The sequence below is a fragment of the Gymnodraco acuticeps genome, unplaced genomic scaffold, assembly GCF_902827175.1.
Source record: "Gymnodraco acuticeps unplaced genomic scaffold, fGymAcu1.1, whole genome shotgun sequence".
NCBI lineage: Eukaryota > Metazoa > Chordata > Actinopteri > Perciformes > Bathydraconidae > Gymnodraco > Gymnodraco acuticeps.
Window position 1 is genome coordinate 777,782 of NW_022991180.1, and position 25,877 is coordinate 803,658.

Below are 25,877 nucleotides of genomic sequence, written 5' to 3' on the forward strand. Positions count from 1 at the left end.
GTTTATGGCTGAAAAGCATTCTAGTTTACTATCTAGTGTAATATTAGAACTTACGTTTCCGGGAGCTGTTGATAACACTATACTGGTCAAAGGCAAGAGGTCATTAATTTTGTTTCTAAGAGTAACAATTTTATCGTTAAAAAAGCACATAAAATCATTACTACTGAGTGCTATGGGAATAGAAGGCTCAATCGAGCTGTGGCTTTCTGTCAGCCTGGCTACAGTGCTGAAAAGAAATCTTGCATTATTCTTATTCTCATCTATTAATGAAGAGTAGTAAGCTGCTCTCGCTTTACGCAATGCTTTCTTATATTCATTGAGAGTAATATGCCAAATTAAACGAGATTCTTCAAGTTTAGTAGAACGCCATATCCATTCAAGTTGTCTCGACTTTTGCTTTATTTTGCGGGTTTCGGCATTATGCCATGGAGCTAGTCTATGTTGTTTTATTTTCTTCATTTTCAAAGGAGCAACAGAGTCTAATTTTATTCGCAGCGCATCTGTAGCACTATCAACAACATGATCAATTTGGGGTGGTGTACATTTTGTATAAGCAAGTACCAGTGTCTTGAAGTGGATTCTAGCAGTTACCGGAAGCCAGTGAAGGGAGCGGAGGAGCGGAGTGGTGTGGGAGAATTTAGGAAGATTGAAAACCAGACGAGCCGCTGCATTCTGGATGAGCTGCAGAGGTCGGATGGCACATGCAGGTAGACCAGCCAGGAGGGAGTTGCAGTAGTCTAGGCGTGAGATGACGAGAGCCTGGACCAGAACCTGAGTCGCTTTCTGAGTCAGCTGGGGACGTATCTTCCTGATGTTGTAAAGCGTGTATCTGCAGCAACGGGTTGTAGCAGCGATGTTTGCAGTGAAGGACAGGTTGTTATCTAGGGTCACACCCAGATTCCTTGCAGTCTGAGTCGGGGAAACAACTGAGGTGCCGATGTTGATTGTCAGGTCAAGAGTTGGACAATCTTTTCCCGGGAGGAAGAGCAGCTCAGTCTTGTCAAGGTTGAGCTTGAGGTGGTGAGCAGACATCCACTGAGAGATGTCAGCTAGACAAGCAGAGATGCGTGCGACGACCTGGGTCTCTGAGCGGGGAAAGGACAGAATTAATTGGGTGTCGTCAGCGTAGCAATGGTAAGAAAAACCATGCGGGCTAATGACTGATCCGAGCGAGTTTGTGTACAAGGAGAAGAGGAGGGGACCAAGAACAGAGCCCTGAGGGACCCCCGTAGTTAATTGACAAGGGTCGGACTCAGACCCTCTCCAAGTCACCCTGTAGGTACGGTCTTTCAGGTATGAGGTGAGGAGGGAAAGTGCAGAGCCTGAAACTCCAAGTTTTTGGAGAGTGCGAAGGAGGATCTGATGATTCACCGTGTCGAATGCAGCAGACAGGTCCAACAGGATGATGACAGAGGAGAGGGATGCAGTTTTGGCAGTGTGCAGTTCCTCCGTGACAGCAATGAGAGCAGTTTCTGTGGAGTGACCTGCCTTGAAACCAGACTGGTGCGGATCCAGAAGGTTGTTCTGATTGAGATAACAGGAGAGTTGTTTAAAGACAGCGCGTTCAAGTGATTTAGACAGGAATGGGAGGAGAGAGACAGGCCTGTAGTTTATAACATAAGACGGGTTGAGAGTGGGTTTCTTTAGGAGAGGGTTTACTCTTGCCTCCTTGAGACTGTTTGGAAAGTGACCAGAAGTTAGAGAAGTGTTGATGAAATGGGTGAGAAACGGTAGAATATCAGGAGTGATAGTCTGAAGGAGGTTTGAAGGGATAGGGTCCAGAGGACAGGTGGTAGGGCGGGCAGAAGTAATGAGGGTAAGAACCTCACTTGGAGAGAGAGGGGAAAAGGAGGTTAGTGTGTTGGTGGAAGGAAGGTCTGGTGACCCAGCGGTGAGTAAAGGTGAGTCAGAAAAAGAAGAGCGAATATCATTAACCTTTTTTTCAAAGTGGGTAACAAAGTCGCTTGACAGAAGTGAGGAGGGGGGAGGAGCTTTTGGAGGGTCCAAGAGGGTGGAGAAGATGGAAAATAGTTTTTTAGGATTGGAATAGGAAGATTGGATCTTATCTTGAAAGAAAGTGCTTTTTGCCTGAGAGATTGAAGCAGAGAAAGAGGAGAGGAGAGCTTGATAGGTTAGGAGGTCGTCACGGTGTTTGGATTTCCACCATTTCCGCTCTGCTGCCCTAAGGACGGTTCTATTAGCACGCAGTGCATCATTTAGCCAGGGAGCCGGAGGGGACTGACGAGCCTGCCGAGATGTCAGAGGACAGAGCGAGTCCAGAGTGGATGAGAGAGTAGAGAGGAGAGTTTCTGCAGCAGAGTTTGGAGGCAGTAGTTGGAACGAATCAGAGGAAGGGAGGGCTGAGAGCACCGACGAGGCAAAGGTAGAGGGAGAGAGGGAGCGAAGGTTACGGCGGACAAGTGTAGGATGGGAAGAGATTAGTTTGTTATGTTTGGAAAGGGATAGAGAGAATGAAATGAAGAAGTGATCGGATGTGTGGAGCGGGTTTACAGAGAGGTTAGAAGTAGCGCAGTTCCTTGAGAATATGAGATCAAGGACATTGCCAGCTTTATGAGTCGGTGGGGACGGAGAGAGTGAGAAAGCAAAGGCGGTTAACAGAGATGTTAGTTCGTCTATCTTCCCCATCTGGAGGTTGAAGTCTCCGAGAAGTACAGCGGGAGGGCCAGTTTCAGGGATGTGTGAGAGGAGATGATCTAATTCCTCCAAGAAGTCCCCCAAGGCGCCTGGTGGACGGTAGAGAACAACAATGGTTAACTGTATAGGATGGGTTACTGTGACGGCATGGAACTCAAAGGTGGAAGGAGTGAAGTTAGGTAGCTTGAAGAGGGAAGAGCTCCATTTGGGAGAGAGCAGGAGACCAGTGCCACCTCCTCTGCCAGTGGGTCTGGGTGTATGGGAGAAGGAATATGCAGTGGAGAGAGCTGCTGGGGTGGATGTGTTGGATGGAGTAATCCAGGTCTCAGTGAGAGCAAGGAAATCCAGAGACTGCAGGGAGGCGTAGCCAGAGATGAAGTCAGCCTTAGGAACAGCTGACTGGCAGTTCCACAGGCCACCTGAAACTAGATGTTGGATCTCAGTGGAGCATGTGGGATAGACGAGAGCAGGCCGGTTATATCGATTACGAGATACACGGGGCCAGAGATAATTGCGAGAAGACACATGAACAGGAATGGAGAAAATACACATGATTATAGCATGAGGGGCTAAACAACAAAATTAAAAAGTAAAAACACCAACGATACTTAGCTCAATCAAAGTAGGATTTGCCTCCTCTTTGCCTCCCTCGTGACTCCTGTAGGACTCTAATGTCTTTGTCAGTCTTCCTCCTGTAGGACTCTAATGTCTTTGTCAGTCTTAGCCTGTCTGCCGCTGAAGCTGACGCTCCAGGAAAGAGCTACCCGAAATGGACGCCTGATTGCTCAGTTCTCACAGCTGAAGTTAATTAGTTAACTATCTACAGCTGATGGGCGACAATAGACTGGCCCTGCCTATGTTAATAATGCAGGCTTGAGTGCTGAGACCTGTAAAGCAGGTTTCGCCTGAGCAGATCTGAGATTTAAAATCTCTCAATAGCGATTTAGCCGTTTAAGCTACAGTAACAATTATACAGAGTCGAATAAATGAAACCGAGAAGTCTAATTAAACAAGAATATAACTTACAGTGGTTGCTGCGTCAATAGGTAATGTCGTCACCGGGTCCAGATGCACACTGAGTTCATCAGTTTCTAAATGCGGTATTTAAATGCTTTTTGAGCTAAAGGATGACTGAGTCACGCGGTTCTACTTCACGCAATCAATAGACTGGCCCTGCCTATGTTAATAATGCAGGCTTGAGTGCTGAGACCTGTAAAGCAGGTTTCGCCTGAGCAGATCTGAGATTTAAAATCTCTCAAAAGCGATTTAGCCGTTTAAGCTACAGTAACAATTATACAGAGTCGAATAAATGAAACCGAGAAGTCTAATTAAACAAGAATATAACGCTGTTGATCCCAGGTGCATCGATGCTTCGTTTTTGCAGAGTGTTGTATAGAACATCCACTTCTGGCATAAGCAACGAAAAAAACTCCAGGAGCTGCATAAATGCTCGGTCCCGCAGTTTCTTTGACAGGCCGTATGCCTCACTTATGGTGACCGCATCCCATCCTGGTTGTGCGCGTATATGCTTCATACACTGAAGTAGTGCATCTCGGGTCTCCCAAACCGCGTTCACAGTTCTGCTTTTAAAGTTCCATCTCACAGCCGGTGGCCGTGGGATGCGTCTCTGTGTTGCCTCTGCAAGAGCTGCAACACGTTTTGGAGCACCGGAGAAAAAAGTGGAAAAAGCAGTTAGATCTGCAAAAAACACCTTCAGGATGCTCATCCTTGCTGAACACAGTTGCTGCAGGGTCAGGTTCAGTTGGTGGGCGTAGCAGTGAACAAACTGAGCGTTTGGGTACGTCTCCTTCATCACCGTCTGTACCCCGCGCACGTTACCGCTCATGACGGCCGCCCCGTCATAGGTCTGAGCGATTAGCTTTTCTTTCAGCTTCAGGGGTTCCAGAACAGCCTTGATGCTGTTAGAGAGACCTACACCAGTTTTGTCCTTTACTTCCACAAACTCCAAAAAACGCTCTGTAACTGTGAGGTCAGACATAATGTATCGCAGCACAATCACCATTTGCGATTTACAGGAGACATCGGTTGTCTCGTCGGCCTGAACGGCAACAAATGATGTGTTGTCCACTTGCTTGGCTATTTCCTCCCTGTACACATCATACATGCAGTCCAAGAGTTCATTCTGTATGGTGCTTGATGTCCCTTTGAAAACAAGCTGAGCTTCGTAGTGCCGTTGAAGCCTGGAATCGCCCTCACACATTGTCTCGAAAATTGACCTGAATATCCCTGGATTCAGAGAGTCCGCCGACTCGTTGTGGCCCCGCAGTGCTGTCTCACATTTCCCACACAGTTTAATACAGGTGATGATCCGACCAAGCACGTACCTGTTTTCTTCCACCTTCCTATTATGAGAATCAATGCCGCGTCTGTAGGCGCTGTCAATCTGAGCTGCAACATTCACCCTTCCAAGTAATCCCAATTTTACGGCATTTTCCAAATGACTGTTGCTGCTCTCATGCTTCATTGTCCTCTCAGAAAGATGCTTTAAGTCCTTGTAACCTTTCCTCGACCAAGTACCTTGATCTTCACCAAAAAGCAGGCAAGGAAAGCAAAAGAGGGAATTCTTCTGGATGCTCGCCGTTAGCCATTTCTTTTTAGCAAACCACTCAGCGTTAAACCCACGTTTAACTTTGCCCGCAGTCTGGACCATTTGGAAATCCGATGGATGGTGGGCACCGAGGCGCTTTACCTCCAGTTTCTCTCCGAGACTAAGTGTCTCAAATGTGTGCTCCAGTAAATGGTCAACTTCATTCATTTTCTTTCAGTTTTTTTACTTCTTTTAATCGCTGGTGATGTTAGCTATATGCTGCTCTCTCGTCTCCTCTTCAAACTACACGTGACGTTTCGCAGCACTGCACACGTGAGTACTTACAGCCAATCAATTCTGAATTATGTGAGATGACGTATGGTGGGGATGGGAGCACTATGCCCCTACGGTCATTATTTTTTTGCCACACACATTAAATAGAAAAATACTCTGAGCATGCGCAGTGTAGTTTTTACAATCACCGTTCACTTAGACTGTGAGAGGGAGGGGCAGGATCGGGTTTTGTCCCACATGGCTCTAAACAGCTCAAAACGGCACTCTAGACACTAATTAGAAGAACACAGACTAAAACAGAAATGTACAGACGAATCAGATTATTAAACATGACCTTAAAATATATTTTATATGTTTTTTTATTTATTTTTTAGTATTTTTTTGTAATCATTATTTGTAATACTTTCTTCTGACACTAGGTGGGGCTGTGCCTCTCCACGTTACCTTTCTTTGGCAGAGCGACGCTTGCTTTACAAATAAGGCAAATAACCTTTGAATGTGACATCACAACAAAATATTCTTCCTCCCATTCTGTGTGGAAGTGGTTTGTCTTTAGCTTCTTGCTCGGTCCCGCACTCATTTTGTTGTTTGTCTCTTGTTTGTCTCTTTAACTTAATTTGAGTTTTCCCGGCACTTGACTGATTTTGTATCGCTTTGCATTCTGGGTTAACAGACTGGAAAGCGATAGGTCGCTTTTTCTGTCAATCAAGTACACTCCTGAATTAAGTGGCAGGGAGGCCAAGGGAGGAGGGATCAAAACCTGTTTTGTCTATTTTAATGGAACTGGATTTTTTTTTTATGAATGACTCGCGATCTACCAGCATTGCCCTCGCGGTCGACCGGTCGACCGGTCGACCGCGGTCGACGTACTGGGCACCTCTGCTGTAAGTACTTAATTATAATTAAGTACACAAATGACATCACCCATCTCTTCAGAGAGCTACAGGTGACCTGTGCAGCAACACATTTCAATCAATATTAGTCAATACTAAGAGCTGCTAGATTGTGCTGCTGTAATGGAATATGTAAGGAGAATAAGAACATACCATGTGGTCCAGCTGGAGTTTCATCTGCCTCCTGATCCCTGCCTCTGGCCCTCTTTCTGATACTTCATCTTTATTCCTCACATATATTTCTTCTTCTTCACTAATGTCTTCATCTCCTCCTCTTCCTCCTGCTCTGAGCCTCCTGGTCTCTTCATCTCCTCCTCTTCCTCCTGCTCTGACCCTCCTGGTCTCTTCAGCTCTCTTTTCCTTTTCCTCTTTCTGTTCGTCCTGATCACTTCTCAGATATGTCTTTTTGTTGTTGTTGAATCACTCCTATACTCTGGCCTGCAAGAGTCTACTTGTGAAAAGCACTGGTACAAATGCTTGTATAACTTTACACGTTAGGGCCATGTAGCCTAGCTAATATGTAGCATATCATAAATATAACATCAGAAAGTATTGATCAAGCGCACACATGCAGCTGTGTTTGGATCCAGTTTTTACGGTAAAGGATGTATCCTGGTTTCATTGATCTGGCCTCATGGCTGTGATGTGTAGTTTACGTGGATTTAATAGTAGGCTACCGCGTAGTTTAGCAAAGTGATCGATCTCCCAGCTAACGCTGTCTGCGTAGTATTTTGTAACGTAACGCCCCAAACAGCGCCCGTCTGTTAAACGCTATCGATTCAAACGGCAGCGTTTTATTAATATTTAGTTTCAAGCTCTCATCCTTAGTAAAAACAAAACTAGTGGAAAGGGAAATGCTCCCAGGGGAAGCTGATCTATAGGTGCTGGGACAGCTCGCTCCCTCTCTGCAGCGGTGTGAGCCGCGGTCTGTGTGAACGCCGCTCCGCAGTTTAATGCAGGGCCGTAGCTGCGTTTTTAACGGGCCTAAGATGATATTTAAAATGATTCAATTTTAACTAATGTAATGCTTGTTTTGTTGCTTGAGAAGCTTGTGGAAATAGTGTAGGTTTGTTTTAGTACAGTTTTAGGGAAACAAAAGTTAGTGGGGCAGCTGGGGGGGCAAGGCTCTACAGTGGGGGGGGGCAGCTTCCCCCCCTTGCCCCCCAGTAGATCCGCCCCTGACTGTATGTATATTTTTTTGAGATATTTATAGGAATTTATTGATGTATTTATGACGAATTCCCCATATACTTTAGGCCTGCAGCCTTTGATTGTTATTATTTTTGCCATGGATTACAGGAGTTAATATATTTATATTGAATTGAATGTAACCATTAATTTAACGCCATTATCAAACTATATTTTCATGATAATACAATTATTGTGTAACCGTTTTCAGTGAAAGAAACAAAAGTAATGATGCAAATTCTTACCGAAAACTTTGCTACTGTGTGAAAATAGATATAAATATAATATTTATTTATATATTTTAAATCTCATATTGAAAGCACAGAAATTAATTGAATGAAAATATATTGTATGCTGTGTAATATTTTCTGCATGTAAACGGTCTGCAGAGTCAAAAACCCTCAAAGTACACCCTGTAACACAGAAAAGACCTGTCTATGCTGCCCCAGAACGCCTCGTTGGAGATTTTTTTCTTTTCTTCCGGGAACCAAGTGACGTAACGACGATCCAAATGGACCAATCTGTGGAGCTCCTCACACACACACACACACACACACCAGTGTTTCCCCTAGGATGGAGTCATAGCAGCGGTGCTAAGGCACGTGGGCCCAGCATAATGTGAGCGCGGAGCACGTGGAATTTTTTAGTGTGTGCACGTGCGAAGTGCGCCCCGCCAATTTGTTTCTATGTGTCTGCCAGCACAAGAAAGGCTCTTGAGGCCTAGTACCAGGGCCGGTTCTAGCCAATTTGCTGCCCTAGGCAAGATTTTATAAAGAATAAATGAAAAATCTCTACAAAACACAAATACACTACAAAAACAGAAACTTATTGACATAGGTAATAGACCTCAAAATGTCTTCAAATGTATTCATTATTGTATGAACATGTTTGAATTGGGGGGTGGACATCACCTCCTCTAGGGGGGTCCGGGGTAGGCCCCCCAGGGAAGATTTTTTTTGAACATTTTAAAGTAAAATGCTTCTATCTGGTGCACTTTGAGCACACAATTACTAGTGACCTGATCTACGGGGTACAACTCTAAAACACCCATATGAAAAAGATCGGTTTACATTTTAATAATCAAATAAGTATATGAACATAACCAATAACCTACCATAGCCAATAACAAATAAATGTAGCTTATTTTATTTTTGTTGTTCATTCATATCTTATTTTACCTAGTTAACATTTATTTATTTATGCATATTTTTGTATCTCTCCAACTTTAAACGATATTTTTGGATTACTGTCCTATAGTATACATTGGAATGATTTCAAACCTGTTTTTATTTATCCTAATAATTATAAAGGAGTGTCTTGGAAATATGTCTTTACGTAATTTGTGGTCAAAACGTTTGAGACCCACTGAGATAACTTAGACTAAAATTAACTTATCTAAACACTCAGAGTCCTTTACCTCACTGAGCCTCTCAGTCTGACAGGAGAGCTCTCCTCCACCCTGGTTGTAGAAACATCTACTTCTTATATCCGTTAGCGCAGCTAGCACCAGATTCTAATAACAACAGCACCGGTGCACCCTCTCTCTCCCTCCCTCGCTCTCTCTCTCCCTCACTCACACTTTGACTGTGAGCTGCGGGCGCCTGATAAGCCAACATCCCCCACTTTCATCACTTACAGCGCCCATCGTACAGGGTAGGGATGCTCCGATCGATCTGTCACCGATCGAGATCGGCCACCGATCGAGATCGGCCGATACTCACTCTCTACCGATCGATCAGTGCTCTCTAAACATGCCGATTGCAAGAGCTGATCGCATGACGTAAAATACATGACACTTTTCTCTGTGTGCGGCATAACAAGCTCGCCAAAATGGCTTCACCGGTCTGGCATTATTTTAAGGTGTCCGAAAAAGACAGTAAAATAGCGGTATGCAACGTGTGTGTGAAGCAGAAATCCTGCAGCTCCGCCCGCCGGACAGGTAAGCGGAATGAAACACACAAGAGTTAGACCTAACCAGCGTTACAGTAACGCGTTACAAGTAACGCGTTACTGTAACGCCGTTATTTTTGGCAGTAACTAGTACTCTAACGCATAACTTTTTTAATTCAGTAACTCGGTTACCGTTACTACATGGTGCGTTACTCCGTTAGTTTTTTTTATATAGTCAACAGCTAGGCGAACAGAGATGAGAACTGTACTTAAGTACAGTACTTGAGTAAATGTACTTAGATACTTCCTGTGTCACATGCAGAGACGGGCTGTGGGCGTGTTTGTGTTGTTTACTAACAAGACTATCATGGCGGCGGAGCTCAAGTCTAGTTTCTCCACCTGGAAATATTCTCACTATTTCACTTTTGTCGAGCACAAAGAAAAGAAAGTTTCTGTTAAATGTAAGTTGTGTCCTGGCGGGTCAAAGATCTTATCTACTGCCCAAACCAGTAATTCAAATCTCTTAAAACAAATGCAAAAACAACATGCTGGGACGAAGCTAGTAGCTAAGACCACAGAGACTCAGCCGACGCCACTCCACCTCCACCTAAGCAACAGCGGCTGGATTTTAACCAAGGGACTGCTAGCCAGGGAAAAGTCGATAAAGCCATTGCACGGTATGTTGTAGAACACATGCAGGCTATTGCTACAGTGGAGTCACCCGCTTTCAGGGAGCTAGTTAGCATGATACCATGTCCGGGCGGCACACGGCATATGGGACGGAATTTTTTTCCAACTACCTGGAGTTTCCAAAAATGGAAAGCCAGCTAATATCGATGCAATCCAGATTGCATATAATGCATGTCAAGTTGATCAACAGATTGTATTATTCTCCAATGCAATAACAGTACTGAAATGAAGGCTATAAGGGCATTAATGGGAGCCCTTTTTTCAAGTAACCAAAACGTTACTTTTCACAGTAACGCATTACTTTTTGGTGTAAGTAACTAGTAAAGTAACTGAGTTACTTTTGAAATGAAGTAACTAGTAATGGTAACTAGTTACTGGTTTTCAGTAACTAGCACAACACTGGACCTAACACACTTAGCTATTTTATCTACCTCTGGAACAAGCTAAACTAGTTATTATAAATATATTTATTCTTCACTGTCGGGTCACTCATTACTGGATCAGTGAGCTGCATGAGATACGGACAGGCTGTCAGGAGAGAGAGAGGGAGAGAGGAAAAGAGAGCGCTTCCGCTAATTTCTCCCGTGTTATTATCCAAAGTGAATGTAAACTTGAATAATGTACATCATTTGAATGTAATAATTAAGTTGATTGTTGTTTGTGGAAGCTCCAGTGAATGAGCATTAACGGTACGTCCACACAGCAGCTTTAAACAAATCTTCCAACGCTTCCAACGCTTCTCTGCCCATTGACTTTGAATGGGGATGACGTCCCTTTGCCTCGCTTTTCGCCGAACTGCATTGTGGGGGAGCGAAGCGAAGATTTCCAGGATTTTCAGGATTCAAAAGTTGAGCAATGTTCAACTTTTGAAGCTGAGCTGGAAGCGTCAGCCAATCAAATCCCGTTTATGCAAATCTGACAGTAGAAGCGCTAGCCAATCAAACCGCGTGTAAGCAGGGAGAACCAGACCGCAGTTAATTTCCTCATATTCCAAACAAGAAATTACGGTAGCAAATCACCCGGTTCTTTACGACCAGAACTATTAACGGGATACAAACCGGAGGAACCAGGCATGGAGGGAGATGGCAGAGACAGTGAGTGAAACTGGTAGGTTTTCGCCTGTTTGGGGAGTTTATATATATATATATATATTGCTCGCATTAAATCCCCGGGGTTTTTTGCTTTGTATGTCGGGGGCGGGAGATTCATGTGATTGGTTGTTGGTCACGTTGCTCGCAAAAAATCCCCAAGCTTTCAGACACGCCCAGCTCCAAGATTTTCAAGATTTTTGAAAAGCTGCTGTGTGGACGTACCGTAACTGAGTTTAAACATCACTTTAAATGGAAGATTTAAAGTGATGTTTAAATCTTCCATTTAGGCCCCGCCCACTAGATCGGATCGGCGATCGGTATCGGCCGATACTGATTCCGGCGATCGGCCCCGAAATTGGCGATCGGAGCATCCCTAGTACAGGGCAAATGAAAAGTGTAACCGGGGTGAAAAGGGTGTTACATTTACTTAATTAGGAATGTTGTTACATCAAGGCCGAAAATTAGGATGAGCGCCAACGGTCAAAAATGTTTTTTCCCTCCCAGAGCTACCAGCGCAACACCCCCCAGATCTGGCGCCCTATGCCAAAAATCGGCCCTGCCTAGTACATACAGTGGCAAAGTCTCAAGATTTAGCAAAAATACACCTTTATTGAACATACAGTAACACAAATACTACAAATCCACATAACAAACTATCAAAAATGAAAAAGGGTCACCACTTATTTATTTATTTTTTGGGTACCTGGCTGGCGCCCCCTAGCAGTGGCGTGCATATTTCAGCAGCGGCGCTGCGCCGCCACTATTTGTCTATAGGGGAAACACTGCACACACTCACTCAGCCGTATCTTTTCTCAGCCGTATCTTTTCTCAGCCGCGATACTCCGCGGAGTTTCGCCAGCACACTCAACCTTAACTTTTCTCAGCCGCAGCTGCGTGGATCTCCACTCACAGTTCGCCACACACTCCCGTGTGTGTGCTCAGGCTGAGTTCAGGCTGAGTTCCTCGGTGTCTCGCAGACCCCACGCAGGAACCAGGAAACTACACCAGTAATACAGCTCACACTGTCGGCTCCTCGAGTCTCAAAGGGCGGAGCAGCGAGCCCCGCAACGTCCCGCCAACACGGCACCCAGACCCCACGCAGCATTCTCATCTGTTTGTCATTACTGGTGTCATTTTCTGGTTACTAACAAACTCCATTGTAACACATAATCACATATCAGAGCACAGTGGGCTCATAGGGAGGGGGGGGGGGGGGGGGCAGGAGCTCCAACAAACCATGTAGGACAGGGAGTGAATACACATACTATACAGAGACGCTGTATGAGAAACCAATGTGAGTTTGGGACATTGAACAATGTAAATCTATTCTAGTAGACCTCAACAATGGAATTATGATCAGTAGAAATGGCCATGACATGGGCCCTTTAAGTGATCCCCTTTACTTGAGGCAGCATAAATGTGACCGTAATGAATGTTTATGATGATTTATCTTTAAAATAATACCTCATTAAATAATACAAATGGTAATAAAGCATCTGTAAAGAAGACTCAAACCAATTTAAAACCTCATTCTTGCAGATAATTTATAAGGATTTAAAAGAAATATGATCACTCCCCAAAAATACCTATATAACAATATGGATCATAATTGTAGCCTTAACCAGTTGTCCTGATAACAGCAAGAGTGTAAAAAAGTGCAACATACTTCAAAACAGCCCACACACTCCCCAACAAAGGCCAATTACTCTGAAGAGCGCTTCACTCTCCCACTCCACCTATCCTGTTATTGTCATTGTCACCAGCCACAGCGGTCACTCGACAACCTTTTAAAGTTTATTTCTCCGTACGAAAAGCTTTGATTGCACATACGCATTCACGCATTCACTAAAAACAATGAGATGTGTTCTCCTCATGGTGAGAGTTAAACGTGGTTGGGTGAGAAGTAGACCAGGTTTAGTTTGTTGTGATAAATGACAAGTCTCTGTTTTGTAACCTTTATATTAAAGGTCCCCTATAATACTGTTTTCATCTATATGTTATAGGTATCAGATATATACAAACATGTCTCTGAAGTGTTTGGCTCCAAACACCAAACAGATCATTGCAGCATTACCCATAATCCCCTCTGTTTCCGCCCTGTTTCAAAAGTGCTGATTCTCTGTCTGTTACTTTAAATGAAAATAAGGAGCCCCTCCCCACGCCCCTCTGAGAGATATTTGGTTACAAAGAACACAATGGTGCTCTAGGAGGAGATTCAGGTGATAAGGTGGGGGGGGGGGGTTACCTTGGTTGCTGATTGGCTAATGGTTAGACAAGCCAAAACATCGTTATGACCAGGGGTGCACATAACTTGTTTGCCCTGGTTCTCAAAGGAGCACCTGGAGATGTTGCTTGGTGCTCATCCTTAAAATGAAATAAACCGTAACTTTTGAGGGGTCTTGACTTTATTTGCCAGACACACGGCACTGAACACACAGATGTGAACACAGAACACACATGCAGAGGTGAACACAAGACAACATTAGCTCAACCAGTAATCCTACAAGCTGTCATCACTACCCTCCTGACTGCTCTCCTCACTGTCTTCCTCTCTGTCAGACATGGTAGCTGATGATGTAGGCCTACTACTTTCTCTCTGGTTGAGTCTGCGATTAGCTGCTTGCATCCACAAGTCAACAGCTGGGTTTGGGTCGAAAGTCTCTGTTGTCATCTTAGACAAGTGGATGTAATCAAATAAGTATGTGAACATAACCAATAGCCTACCATAGCCAATAACAAATGAATGTAACTTATTTTATTTGTGTTGTTCATTCATATCTTATTTTACCTTAACATTTATTTATTTATGCATTTTTTTTGTATCTCTCCAGTTTTAAAGGATATTTTTGGTTACTGTCCTATAGTATACATTGGAATGATTTAAAAACCTGTTTATCCCAATAATTACAAAGGAGTGCCTTGGAAATATGTGTTTACATAAATTGTGACCAAACTGTTTGAACTTAGACTCAGAGTCCTTTACCTCACTGAGCTGTAGTATCAGCCTCTCAGTCTGACTGGAGAGGACTCTCCCTCCACATTATTGTAGAAACATCTTCTTCTTATCTCCGTTAGAGCAGCTAGCACCAGATTCTAATAACAACACCGGGCGGTGCGCCCTTCTCTCTCTCCCTCGCTCACTCGCATTTTGTCTGTGAGCTGCGGGCGCCAGATAAGCCAACATCCCCCATTTTCATCACTTACAGCGCCCATCGTACAGGGCAAATGAAACGTGTAACCGGGGTGAAAAGGGTGTTGCATTTACTTAATTATGAATATTGTTACATCAAGGCCGAAAATTAGGATGAGCCCCAACGGTCAAAAATGTAAAATATAAATGGATCAGGACAAAAAGTGAGAGAATCTTTTTTCCGGAAACTTCCACAGAGGGGACACATGTTGATGTATAAAAGACATGAAAAAGTGGATTTTGCATAATAGGTGACCTTTAAAGCAACAATGTTTAACTGTTTTCACACTCATCAAAGTCATTTACAGCATGACTTAAATGCTAAATTCATATGCATAAATATAGAATCGAAAACACTCTAATCAATCTAAATAACTGTATTTTCCCACACACACACACACACACACACACACAGGTTACCTCGCCAGCTGTTGCAGCAGACAGACCAGCGATGAGGCTCTCGCTCTCTGCAGCTCATCGAGCTGCAGCTCCTGGTAGAGCAGATGGAGGACGTAGAAAAGAGCGGGAATGTGAGGGAAGAGAGGAGCCGAACTGTCCAACTTCAGAGAGGGAGTGGAGGGAGAGGACATCTAGGACATGGATAGAAGGAGAGGAAAGGGAGAAAACATGTAAATATTGTCAGTACGAGGCAAAAACTGGTGTACATAGACGTTAAATGGCAAGACATTGGCTGAAGCGACAAATGTGAAGTAATTTGTCTATGTGCATAGACAACAAAATAAAGAAGAGTACAAGTCATTTTAACTTCACCAACACTGCCTATCATGTGTTTAATGTTCTCCTCTCTATTTATCTTTATTCTGATATTGTGACAATATTTCCTTTCATAAAAAAAAGACAGTGATCCTGAAATTGCTTAAGAGCGGGTTACTCACAGTTTCTGTAGTGAGAGCATTGTTGGAGCAGATAGGTTGGGAATTAATCTGCCGGTGGTAGTGAGACCCTAACAGGTAGTCCAGGTCCTACAGAGAGAAGAGATTAAAGACAGATTAAAGCGGGGTTCTCTGACAGGAGAGGGTTTAGGGTTTAGAGCAGGGGTGTCAAACTCAAATACACAGGGGGCCAAAATAAAAAATCAGTACTCGTCGAAGGCCGGACTGGTTCAATGTTTATTGCCAAACTTATTGAAATTAACTTATTGCACATATTAAACCTGTAACTAACAAAGCTTCAATTATTGCCTATAAAAACAACATTAAACATTAAATAATCAGTTGCATTCATTTCTTATGTCTCTATCTGCAGCTTTTCCAGAGTCATTTCTTATGATTACATTTTTCCACAGGCCAACAACAGCTTCAAAAAAACTATTTCCCTCAAAGAAAAAAACAAACATGCCCTGTTGTCTCAAGAAACAAAGTGCAGAAGGAAACATTGAAAGTCAGTGTGCTGCTCTCTGATGCTAGTTCAAGCCAGGCCAAGGCTTCAATACTGCAAAAACAGTAGTGTATAGGGAGAATTCACAGTACCGTCATGACCATGGCAGAAATGTATCTAATGTGGTGGGTGGGGGGCAGAACAAAATATGTATGTTTGTAAATGATTGAGCAGTATTTTTTAAATCTAAGCCTGGAACTGATTGCAGGATGTGTTTGCCTTTCAGGATATTGATCAAGCGGAGCCAGAGAAAGAGGCTTTTCCTCGTTTCCTAGATGTTGTATTCAATAAGAGAAAACCCAGATTAAATAGCCTGTGTGTTTATTTACAGGTCATGTCAGGGGACTTAAAATAATGTTGGGGTGGGGTCTGTCCGAATTTGACTTGGAGATCATTGCCGGTAACATGCACAGCTTTGAGGGCGCTGGTTTGCAAAACTTTACATGTCTGTGTAAAAATGTGCTCCAAGACATATGGATTTGTGACTATCTGATGGATAAAAAGATAGCATGTGTTGTGAGAACTATCATTTTAACATTCAGATTGCTTATACATACATTATATGTGAACTTTATGTCTATTCTGTGTATTACTTGTGGCTGCAAAACCATCATAACATCCGTGAAGAGTCACAGGCAGGGTCAACAGGATGCTTCAGTTTAATTTGGCTCATTCAGTTCCTCAGGCCAAACAAATACGCACACACAAACATACACTCAACCAGGCACACACAAATACCCTTACAAACACACATACAAAAGTACAGAGCACAGCCTAAGCCTCCAGCTGATTGACATTTGACAGTCATGCTTTGCTCCGATGAACCCACATAAACACAGACCACTTAACAATCCTCCACCTTTAATCTGGTGTGTGTGTGTGTGTGTGTGTGTGTGTGTGTGTGTGTGTGTGTGTGTGTGTGTGTGTGTGTGTGTGTGTGTGTGTGTGTGTGTGTGTGTGTGTGTGTGTGTGTGTGTGTGTGTGTGTGTGTGTGTGTGTGTGTGTGTGTGTGTGTGTGTGTGTGTGTGTGTGTCAGAGACTACAGGTTATTTTTTTTCAATTATGTGTCACATTTATTCTTAGACGCACATTGAAAGGGTCTCCTGAGTGAATAAGGTTTTTCTGGAGCGCTGGGCTTTCCCTTTGTCAAACACAGTTAAAGTGAAATATTTGGGTGGGTTCCCTCCAATATTACATTTCCAAAGCAAACAGACTTCTCTGCCTGAAAAAGGCTCCATTATTTCAGTCTAGGAACAAATTGTATATATTTTTAATCTTGACTTTATTAAATGTTTTCATGTCCTCATTTCTTCAAGCTACGATAACAAAAATATTTCCAGGATGTTCTAAAGACAAACAAATGTTGTAACACTATTGCACCACTACTGGATTATTATTCTATCAAGCATCTACATATAGTAGTTAAGATAATTAATTATCACATTAGAATAACAATTCTTGATTGGTCTGAAAATCAGTTTTAAAGTTGATTTACTTTAAAGTTTAAGACATAAGGAAGAATTAACCTTTGCTTATAGTTAACATTGAGACATTACAGAGATCGTGATTTACGTTAACTGTGCCCCAAAAACATCACAACAGGTCACACTTTTGTCACAAACCTCTTCAGAGCCTCCATCAGAGGGACGAGCCTTCTTAGCAGCAATCACCGGAGAGAGAGGCACTTCAAAATGCAGCTGTGGAGAGGGGGGAGGGGGCAGAGAGCAAGGTCAAAACATGTGAATGAGTGTGAATGAGTGTTTGAAGTTAAAATAAGAAAATAATAAGAATTTCTGTGGAAAAACCAAATTTGTTTCTTTTACACACCCAAAATCAGTAGTAAACAAACAAACACTCAACAACCATGCTGGAGACTTTGTAAACATCTGGAACCTCACCATACACATGTGTTTTGGAGCTGCAGTAAAATGCAACCTTTCTGGGACTGTGTACACTCTGTTCTATGCAAGGTATTAGGCCATAGAATCCCTCGAACCTGTCTGGTATTATACCTGTGACATATGGAAGGATCTGTACATGTCGGAGATCAATACCTGATCAAGATCCTCCTAGCTGCTGGAAAGAAGGCTATCACTAAGAACTGGCTAAAGGCGGAAACACCAAGCTACAGACAATGGGTTAATATTATTGGTGATATCCTAATAATGGAGAAAATCCCATACAAGTTGAAAGTAATGGAAGACACATTTCTTGTGGGCTGGGAAAAATGGTTAGGGTACATATCAACGAAGGAGTCGTAAAAAAGCAAGCAGTATTTGATTACTATGTAGATTGTCTCCTTACAGGCACTGTTCTCTCTGAAATGTAATATTTGTTTGTATGTCATTTTACCTTGTGAAGAAAACAATAAAAGAAAGCTACAAAAATAAAAGAAGAAATGAATAGAAAACCCTTCTACAGCGGACTCACGTTTCGGGTCCACGCCAGGCGCTCAGTGTTGTAGCCCATCAGCGTCATGAAGCAGGTGACGAACAGGTTCCACTCTGCGTGAGCACTCGGACCCCCGGGCGCGTTGTAGATGTTATACCACTTCACCAAAACCTGAAAAAAAATACAGGAATTTAGAATCAGAATGAGAATCCCTTTATTAGTCCCAGAGGGGAAATGTACAGTGTTCCAGCAGAAAAGAGCCAAAGACAGCTCAATGTTACCCAAGATCAGTGTTGGGTGTAACGCGTTAACGCTTACAGTAATGTATTACATTACTTCGTTACAGCAAAAAGTAACGCATTACTAATGAAATTTGGGTAATATACTACCAGTTACAATTCTCAGTTACAACTCATTTTAACCCAAAATGAAATGGTGTTTTGTTTTTTAAGAATTTACCAACATCGTGAGACATTCTGACACCAGAGAAAAATTGTGCGGGTAGATTAGTAAGCCTGGTGTTTACCCTTCAGGCTCAACAAGATCCCTCCGCTTCGCGTCGGGTTCCCTGATCAGCCTGTCGGTTGTTCTTTTCCCCATAATGACCGCCTCACTGCACATTATCCCGCTTATTACACGGTCATATACTAAACAAACTACAGAGCCCATTCCGTGTTCCTGTTATTGTTTACTTCCTCTCTGCCTTCTTCTGGTGATTTATCTGACGTCCAGCGCTCCGTCTTTTAACCTCTTTTCCTTTCTCTTTCTTGATCCTCCTTAGCAACCTTCATTATAGTCCTTGACAGTGGTCTGTACTAATGTATTAACAACGTGTCACATGTTAAGAATTTACAATCAGAATCGAGTATTCAACTAAGTCGTGTAATCAAAGTTGTAAGTAGCCTTAATGGCCTACACCAGGGCTTCTCAAACTCCGGACCTAGGTGGGTCCGGACCGAACTGCAAATCAATCCGGACCGAACCCTGTGTCCCATTATAAAAATTAAAAATTATACAAAATAAAATCTTTCTGATCTGATTCTAAATTAATGTATATTTTCTTGTGTCTGACGAGTTGTGAGAATGAACGTGCATATATATTTACTTGTGTGCGCGAGCGTGACACGCATTGCAGACTGCAAGTTAACCGCAAGTTTACCTTGACTTTCTAATGCCTCTTTTGCCGAGGTTCAAGGCATTGGCTACAGACAAACAGTGCCATTTCTCCCACTAGTTCAAGCCACCATATGTATGTATTGAATGTGTGTGTGTGTGTATACAGGGGCGCCGTTTGCCGACAGGCAAGTGCTTGGACCAGAAGGGGGCCCCCAAAGAAGGTAGATTAAGAAGGTCCACAGCAACGACAACATGAAACACCCTTTAATTTACTGCGACGACATGTCGGGAAACCCCCTCAAGGGGTTTCATAGCGCGCCGTAAAAAACTACTTCTTAATTTCAGTTTTGTTTCTCCGCTCCGAGGGGGGGGGGGGAACTTTACTGGCATTGATCCGGACCAGTCACCTTGTATACAATTCACAAGTGGACCTTTAATAAAAAAGTCTGAGTACCACTGGCCTACACAGTTGTTATGCTATACCACATTGCCCTTCACTGGATGTATAATGAGCTGCACTAAGCTACATTTTAGCATTCAACATACCTAGCCATTATTTTGCAGTTATGTTGGTAAAGTAACTCAAAAGTAATATCAAAGTAGTGTAACTCATTACATTTCAGAGACAGTAATATTGTAATGTAACTTATTACTTAAAAAAAGACAGTAGTAAGTAATATGTACTGTATTACATTTTGGAAGTAACTTGCCCAACACTGCCTAAGAAGCATGCATAAAAGAGTATTAAAGATACAAATGTATCAACTAAACCTACTTTAAATTAAATGAAATTGTATCCATTGTAACTATATTATTGCAGAAAAGTAAGATTTATTATATGTCATTTCAAATAATTAAATAACCATGCAAGTTCCAACCAAAGTAATGATGTAGGCTCTGCATGACATTTGATGGCAGACAGATAATCTGATTACACTATCTTTGCTTCTCTTAATGTTGAGTCTGCACACGGTAACATATTCCATGAGTAAATGTTTTCAGGCTTTATTGACCAATACATAATGTCATGCCAGCATTGTCTCTAATGTATTATCCTCGTGACCTAATGCGGTTCCTTTTCTCTGTGTTTTATCATAATTAATCAAATCCACCAACCTTCATGGCAGCTTCCTTGGGCAGGATGAAACGAATGGCCTGCAGGCATTTCCTCACTGAAATAAATCAGAGGGGAAAAGGGACAGAAAAGGAAAACATTGAGAAATAAAAGAGCAAGTTTGTTTTAAAAGTTTTAAAAACAAAGTCCAAAGTTATCATATTGTTATTTAAATAGAATGATAATGTAGTACCCTGTGGCCTGGGGGTCAAACACTTTTTTGGGTACAACATGATGCATATGAAAGTCTGATAATTCAAAGTGTTTTAGTCGGAACTAAAGGTGAATGGTTCAAACCCCACTGCAGTCAGCATGTCGTTGTGTCCCTGGGACACTTCACCCCAAATTGCTCCTGTGGGGATTGTCCACAGTATTGAGTATGTAAGTCGCTTTGGATAAAAGCGTCTAACAAGTAACATGTAATGTAATACCTGGGATTCAGATCCTAAGAGTTTCCTATGCTCGTGTTTCTATATCTTCACATAATGTCTGTTATCTGTAATGATACTTCATGAATAAAAAGTTTAAAAACACAACTTTCATGGCTATTTCTTTAGTCCAGTGACTCCAGTCTTAAAGTGGAAATACTTTTCAACAAATCTGACTTTTCAAAACCAAGTTTTCTTTTATTTAACTTTTTTTCTTCTGATGATCCAATTGGCCTTTACTTCCTAACATCAGAAAACAAAAAAGGAAATTAAAAAAGAACCACCAATACAACAGTAATTAGTGTTACAGTGTCTCCTTACAACTCTGACCAATCAGATTCCTAATCATCGTCACCAGGCTTTATTAATTGGACTTCCAGAGTGGGAAAGGTCAGGGAAGAGGTGGATAAATGCCATTTCATTAGCGGGAGAAAGCCTTGCCTGCAAGATCGATTACTAAATGATGGAGAAAAAACGCAAAGACAGAGAGCTAGAAGCAGGAGGCAGATAGGATTATACGTACACACCTTAGTGATGATGAAGGCTTTAAATAAAAAGACAAGCTTTAATACAAGCTGGAGGAGATAGAGAAGCTTGAAGGTCATGGTTGGAGCAGACATTAAGATCTGCCCGAGGAGCCATTAGCCAACTAAATCAAATAAAAGATACACTGATAGACCTTTGCATGAATTGAAAAAAAACAGTGTAAGTGTAATGCATATTCATTATTCCAAAGTACTCAGAGAGATTTTGTAAAGAAAATATAAAAGCAGATTGAAAAAGAGATGCAGAGGCAAGCCTTTCAGTAAGAATGTAACTGAATTGACATTTCTACCAGAGCAATTAACTCAAAATGTTACGTAAAAAAAATAAAAAAAATTGTACACATTTGACTGGAAAATACTAAAGTTGTGTTTTAAATTAAATATGGAACACAAAATAAATAGAAAGCTATACTTTACTGAAATTAAATGATCCAACAGGACCTTGGTTAACGAAGAGATTTAGATTGTGTTTGATGGGAATCGACAAATACCTTTTTAAGTAGGAGCATAGCTGTGGCGAGAAAATGTACAAAGTATGTAACACCAACCACTTTGAAACAAGTAATTCAGTCTCTGGTTTTGTCACATCTTGAGTACTGTCCGGTCATATGGTCATCAGCAGCAAAAACACATTTACAGAAATTACAAATAGCTCAAAACAAGGCTGCCAGACTAGCTCTCCACTGTTCGAAGCGCACTCATATTGGAGTTATGCATAGAAGCCTATCATGGCTTCCGGTTGAGAAACGTCTGCAATCTCGTGTTATCACATTTCTAAAAAATGTCCAATTTAGCAAAAAAAACACTGTATTTTTATGATCAAATAGTTTACACAAGAGACGAGCATGACCATAAGACTAGACAAGCTACATCAGGCCATCTACTGGCACCTAAACCCAGGACACATCTTCTGAACTCTTCTGTGTCTTATAGAGCTATAAAGGAATGGAACTCATTGCCAAACTACCTTACTGAAATAGAGTCCAGAGCCTCTTTCAAGAAGAGATTGAAGGGCCATCTACTAATGACCATGTACCCTTGTGAGCTGTGAACCCTAATTTAACTTGATCGCATGTTGTTGATGATATTGGTGATGTTTTTAATGTTGTTAATGATGTCAGGACTTATGTCCTAAATGTTGCTGTATTATTGTTGTATTGTTTTAAGTGTCGGACCCCAGGAAGAGTAGCTTTTGTCGAGAGCAAAAGTTAATGGGGATCCTTAATAAACATAAATAGCCGTCGACAAAATCATGCTTTAAAACGGTTTAATATTGTTTACTATAACTTAAAAAATGTATACTTTAATATACATGTTGTCTAAAGTCAGATTGAACTAAAGAGAAAGGTGTATATTTTATTGACCCGAGGATCGATATACTAATTAACTGAGGTTCCCACACGATGAATGTCCCATGTGAAAATGTATTTTAGGTTATCTATGCACATTATGCTTCTACGCTAATTCCCCCAGTGCAGGGGTCGGCAACCCGCGGCCCGCGGCCCACATGCGGCCCTTTAAGCCCTCTGCTCTGGCTCCCTTGAGCTTAGACAAAAATAAGAAGGAAATAAAATAAAAGTATTTGTAGGACTATTTATATTTTGTTGCATGGTTGAAAATGTTTCGTATCTTTTATTTTGAGGTGATACTGTGACACATAAATAAAAAACAAAACGGTTTTAATTAGGTCAACTAAAATATGCGTCACATCCTGCTACGGTCCCGCGCGAGGGCCTTTCTTGGAGGCGAATAACCTGACCCCCGGCTCGATGAGCGAACTATGGATAAATCAAAGAAAAGTACCGGAGGAACACAGGATTTAATTCTGTGTGGACAGAGTTATCTGCTTTCACAGCAAACGATGCTGGTTTACCGGTATGTTTGATATGTAGAGAGAAGTTGTCAACGGTGGTGCAGCCTTTACTATCGAGGAACAACAAGGGAGAGGAAGACAGCTGACGGTCTTCAGTCATAATTCAATGGGGTATGTCATTTATTTCAGAAAACACTTTTTGTTATATTCCATGGAATGCTCTTAACGTCCCGATAGCAATGAATATATTAAATGCTTTGACAATAAATACATACAAAAATGTATCTGTTGAAGCCGTGGCGCTGTAAAAAGCACGACCAATCATCTGAGCCGGCCCGGCTAAAATAACTGGATGGCCTACCTGCCTGTCAGCCTTCCATCTGTGCACAAATTTATCTCGTGCCCTCATTGGTCATGTGCGCGTTCGTGTGTGTTGGAGGAGGGGCTCTGTAAGGAAGTCTGAAGGAAGAGTCATATTTTTTCCGGTTGTGTACTTTCAAATTCTAGCACACTCGAGCTGGTTTCTCCATTCTTACCTCCCTACCTTTGACTCTTTTTAGGGTGCAGCTATATGTTTTATTTATTTCAAAGTGGGCCCATTTTAATAATGTTTTTTTTTCCTTCAAATGTGCAGAGGACTCTCCAAGTGCTGTGTTTAATTTATTTTAAAGTAGGCCTGTGTATTATTTTTAATTCTCCTTATAAGAGTTCTTTGTTTCTTATTAGAGGTTAACAGTTTTATATCATGTAATAAATAGCCTAATAAATGCAAAAAAAATTGTAGTTTTTGTTTGATATAACAATAAAAAACTATGAAATATGTTTTGCGGCTCCAGACAAAAAATGTTTTTGGAAAAAGGAGCAAAATGGCTCTTTTGGTCAAAAAGGTTACAGACCCCTGCCCCAGTGGATAACTATTCTTAAAGGGTTCATTTTAACTTTGTTTAGTAAGGGAAAGCTCCAAAGGCAATTAAAACACATCCAAGTTCATGTAGTGAAGTGAATATTTCTATATATAGTACACTAAAAACTAACATGTGTGCCAAAGATAACGAGGAAGAAAAATAAATCAAAAGAAAGAAACAAGAAAAACGTTTTTCATGGATTTAATTACTTAATCGTTATTTAATATTCATTGTGTGTATGTGTGTATGTGTATGTGTGTATGTATGTGTGTGTGTGTGTGTGTGTGTGTGTGTGTGTGTGTGTGTGCCTTGTAATGGCATCCTCAACACATAAGTATTATACGTCACTGTGTAATAACGTACGGCAGCTCTCAAACCTAATTTCCAGGATCTAACTGCTCTGACTCAGCGCTGTGTGTATGTGTGTATGTGTGTATGTGTGTATGTGTATGTGTGTGTGTGTGTGTGTCTCACCAAGCTCTGAGGTAGCGATCTCTGGGATGGAGATCCTCAGCATTGTGCCACTGCTTAGTTCCTAGAGAAAGAGATTGTCAAAAAATTACATTTAAAAACGTTCAGTTAAATATGTACATTTTGCATACTACTTTACATTCTACACGTTTACAAATGTACACTTGTCATAGAAGGAAAAGCACAGCGTTAACAATGACTCTGTTATTACCAAATAAGTCATTACAGTGAGACAGCATGCACAAGGAATCAGACCATCATTACAAATGGACTAAATAGACTAACATGGACTGTAATGGTTGATATGCTTTATCCAGTCTTTACGACTCCTCAAAGCACTGTACATATACAAGTCATCATTCACCCATTCACATTTCCTAATACCTAAACATATTCCTGTCGTGCTTCTTTAAATAAATCACCATAATTGTCCATGATCTAGAAAAACAAACTGAATAATATTTTTTTTGCAGTAAATGTGCATTATGTAAAAATTCCAAATGTTGACATTATCAAAGTAGAAGTTTTAAATTATTTTTGAATAGGTGTGCTAGTGAGGAAACATACATTAGAAGATCTTGTTACTTTAACGTCACATTTTCTCCAGCACGGTTGTCCTGTCCTTTTCATCTCAGTTTAGAAAGAAACCCTGATGAGAGAATTAACCATCGACCTGACAGCATACTGAGAGCAGCGGGTGCTTAGAAAACTCCAGCGAGCTGCATTAACAAACATTAGCCTTCAGATTGACACATCAAGAGATCAAAGGAGGAAATCAATGAACAGAAACAATATGTCAAAAACGCAGCAGCATGCAAAGGCTGTTCTGCACAGGGTGGTTTGTTTTGAAGTGAGTGTGAGAGAGACAGCGTTGTTGTTGTTGTTGTTGTATTCTGTAAAGTCTGTGGGCTAAACAGGCTGTCTATACCAAGTCTGACAGGACTGAGCCAGGAGGCAGGAACACACACACATCAACAACTCTCATTCACAAATATCAATTGACCTGAACCTCACACGAAAGACTGACTAGAAATAAAGCCTCGAGGCACATGGCTGTTCTCTTTGAGTGAGCTTACAAGCATCTATTTGTATACAACCAACTTGTCTATACAATTTACAGTGACAGAAGTTACCATTTAGAATGAACCATAGCTATAGAGTATGTCTATTTTTATATTTTCTGCAGTATGTACCAAAACACCAGCTTCTCAGAGTCACACTACATTAGTCAAAGTCAAAGATGAATCTTGATTGGGC

General features: G+C 41.7%; 1 protein-coding gene across 2 annotated transcripts in view; it reads right to left on the minus strand.

The window, feature by feature from the left end:
• anapc1 (anaphase promoting complex subunit 1) overlaps window positions 1–25,877 on the minus strand; it is an 88,663-nt gene that overhangs the window by 44,253 nt on the left and 18,533 nt on the right. For both annotated transcript variants that reach the window (XM_034237842.1, XM_034237841.1), the window contains 6 exons: window positions 24,624–24,684; window positions 20,461–20,516; window positions 18,268–18,399; window positions 17,460–17,534; window positions 15,336–15,422; window positions 14,860–15,029 (listed from right to left, as the gene is read on the minus strand). In XM_034237842.1, the coding sequence (XP_034093733.1) occupies window positions 14,860–15,029; window positions 15,336–15,422; window positions 17,460–17,534; window positions 18,268–18,399; window positions 20,461–20,516; window positions 24,624–24,684 (581 nt within the window). The remainder of the gene's footprint in view (window positions 1–14,859; window positions 15,030–15,335; window positions 15,423–17,459; window positions 17,535–18,267; window positions 18,400–20,460; window positions 20,517–24,623; window positions 24,685–25,877) is intronic.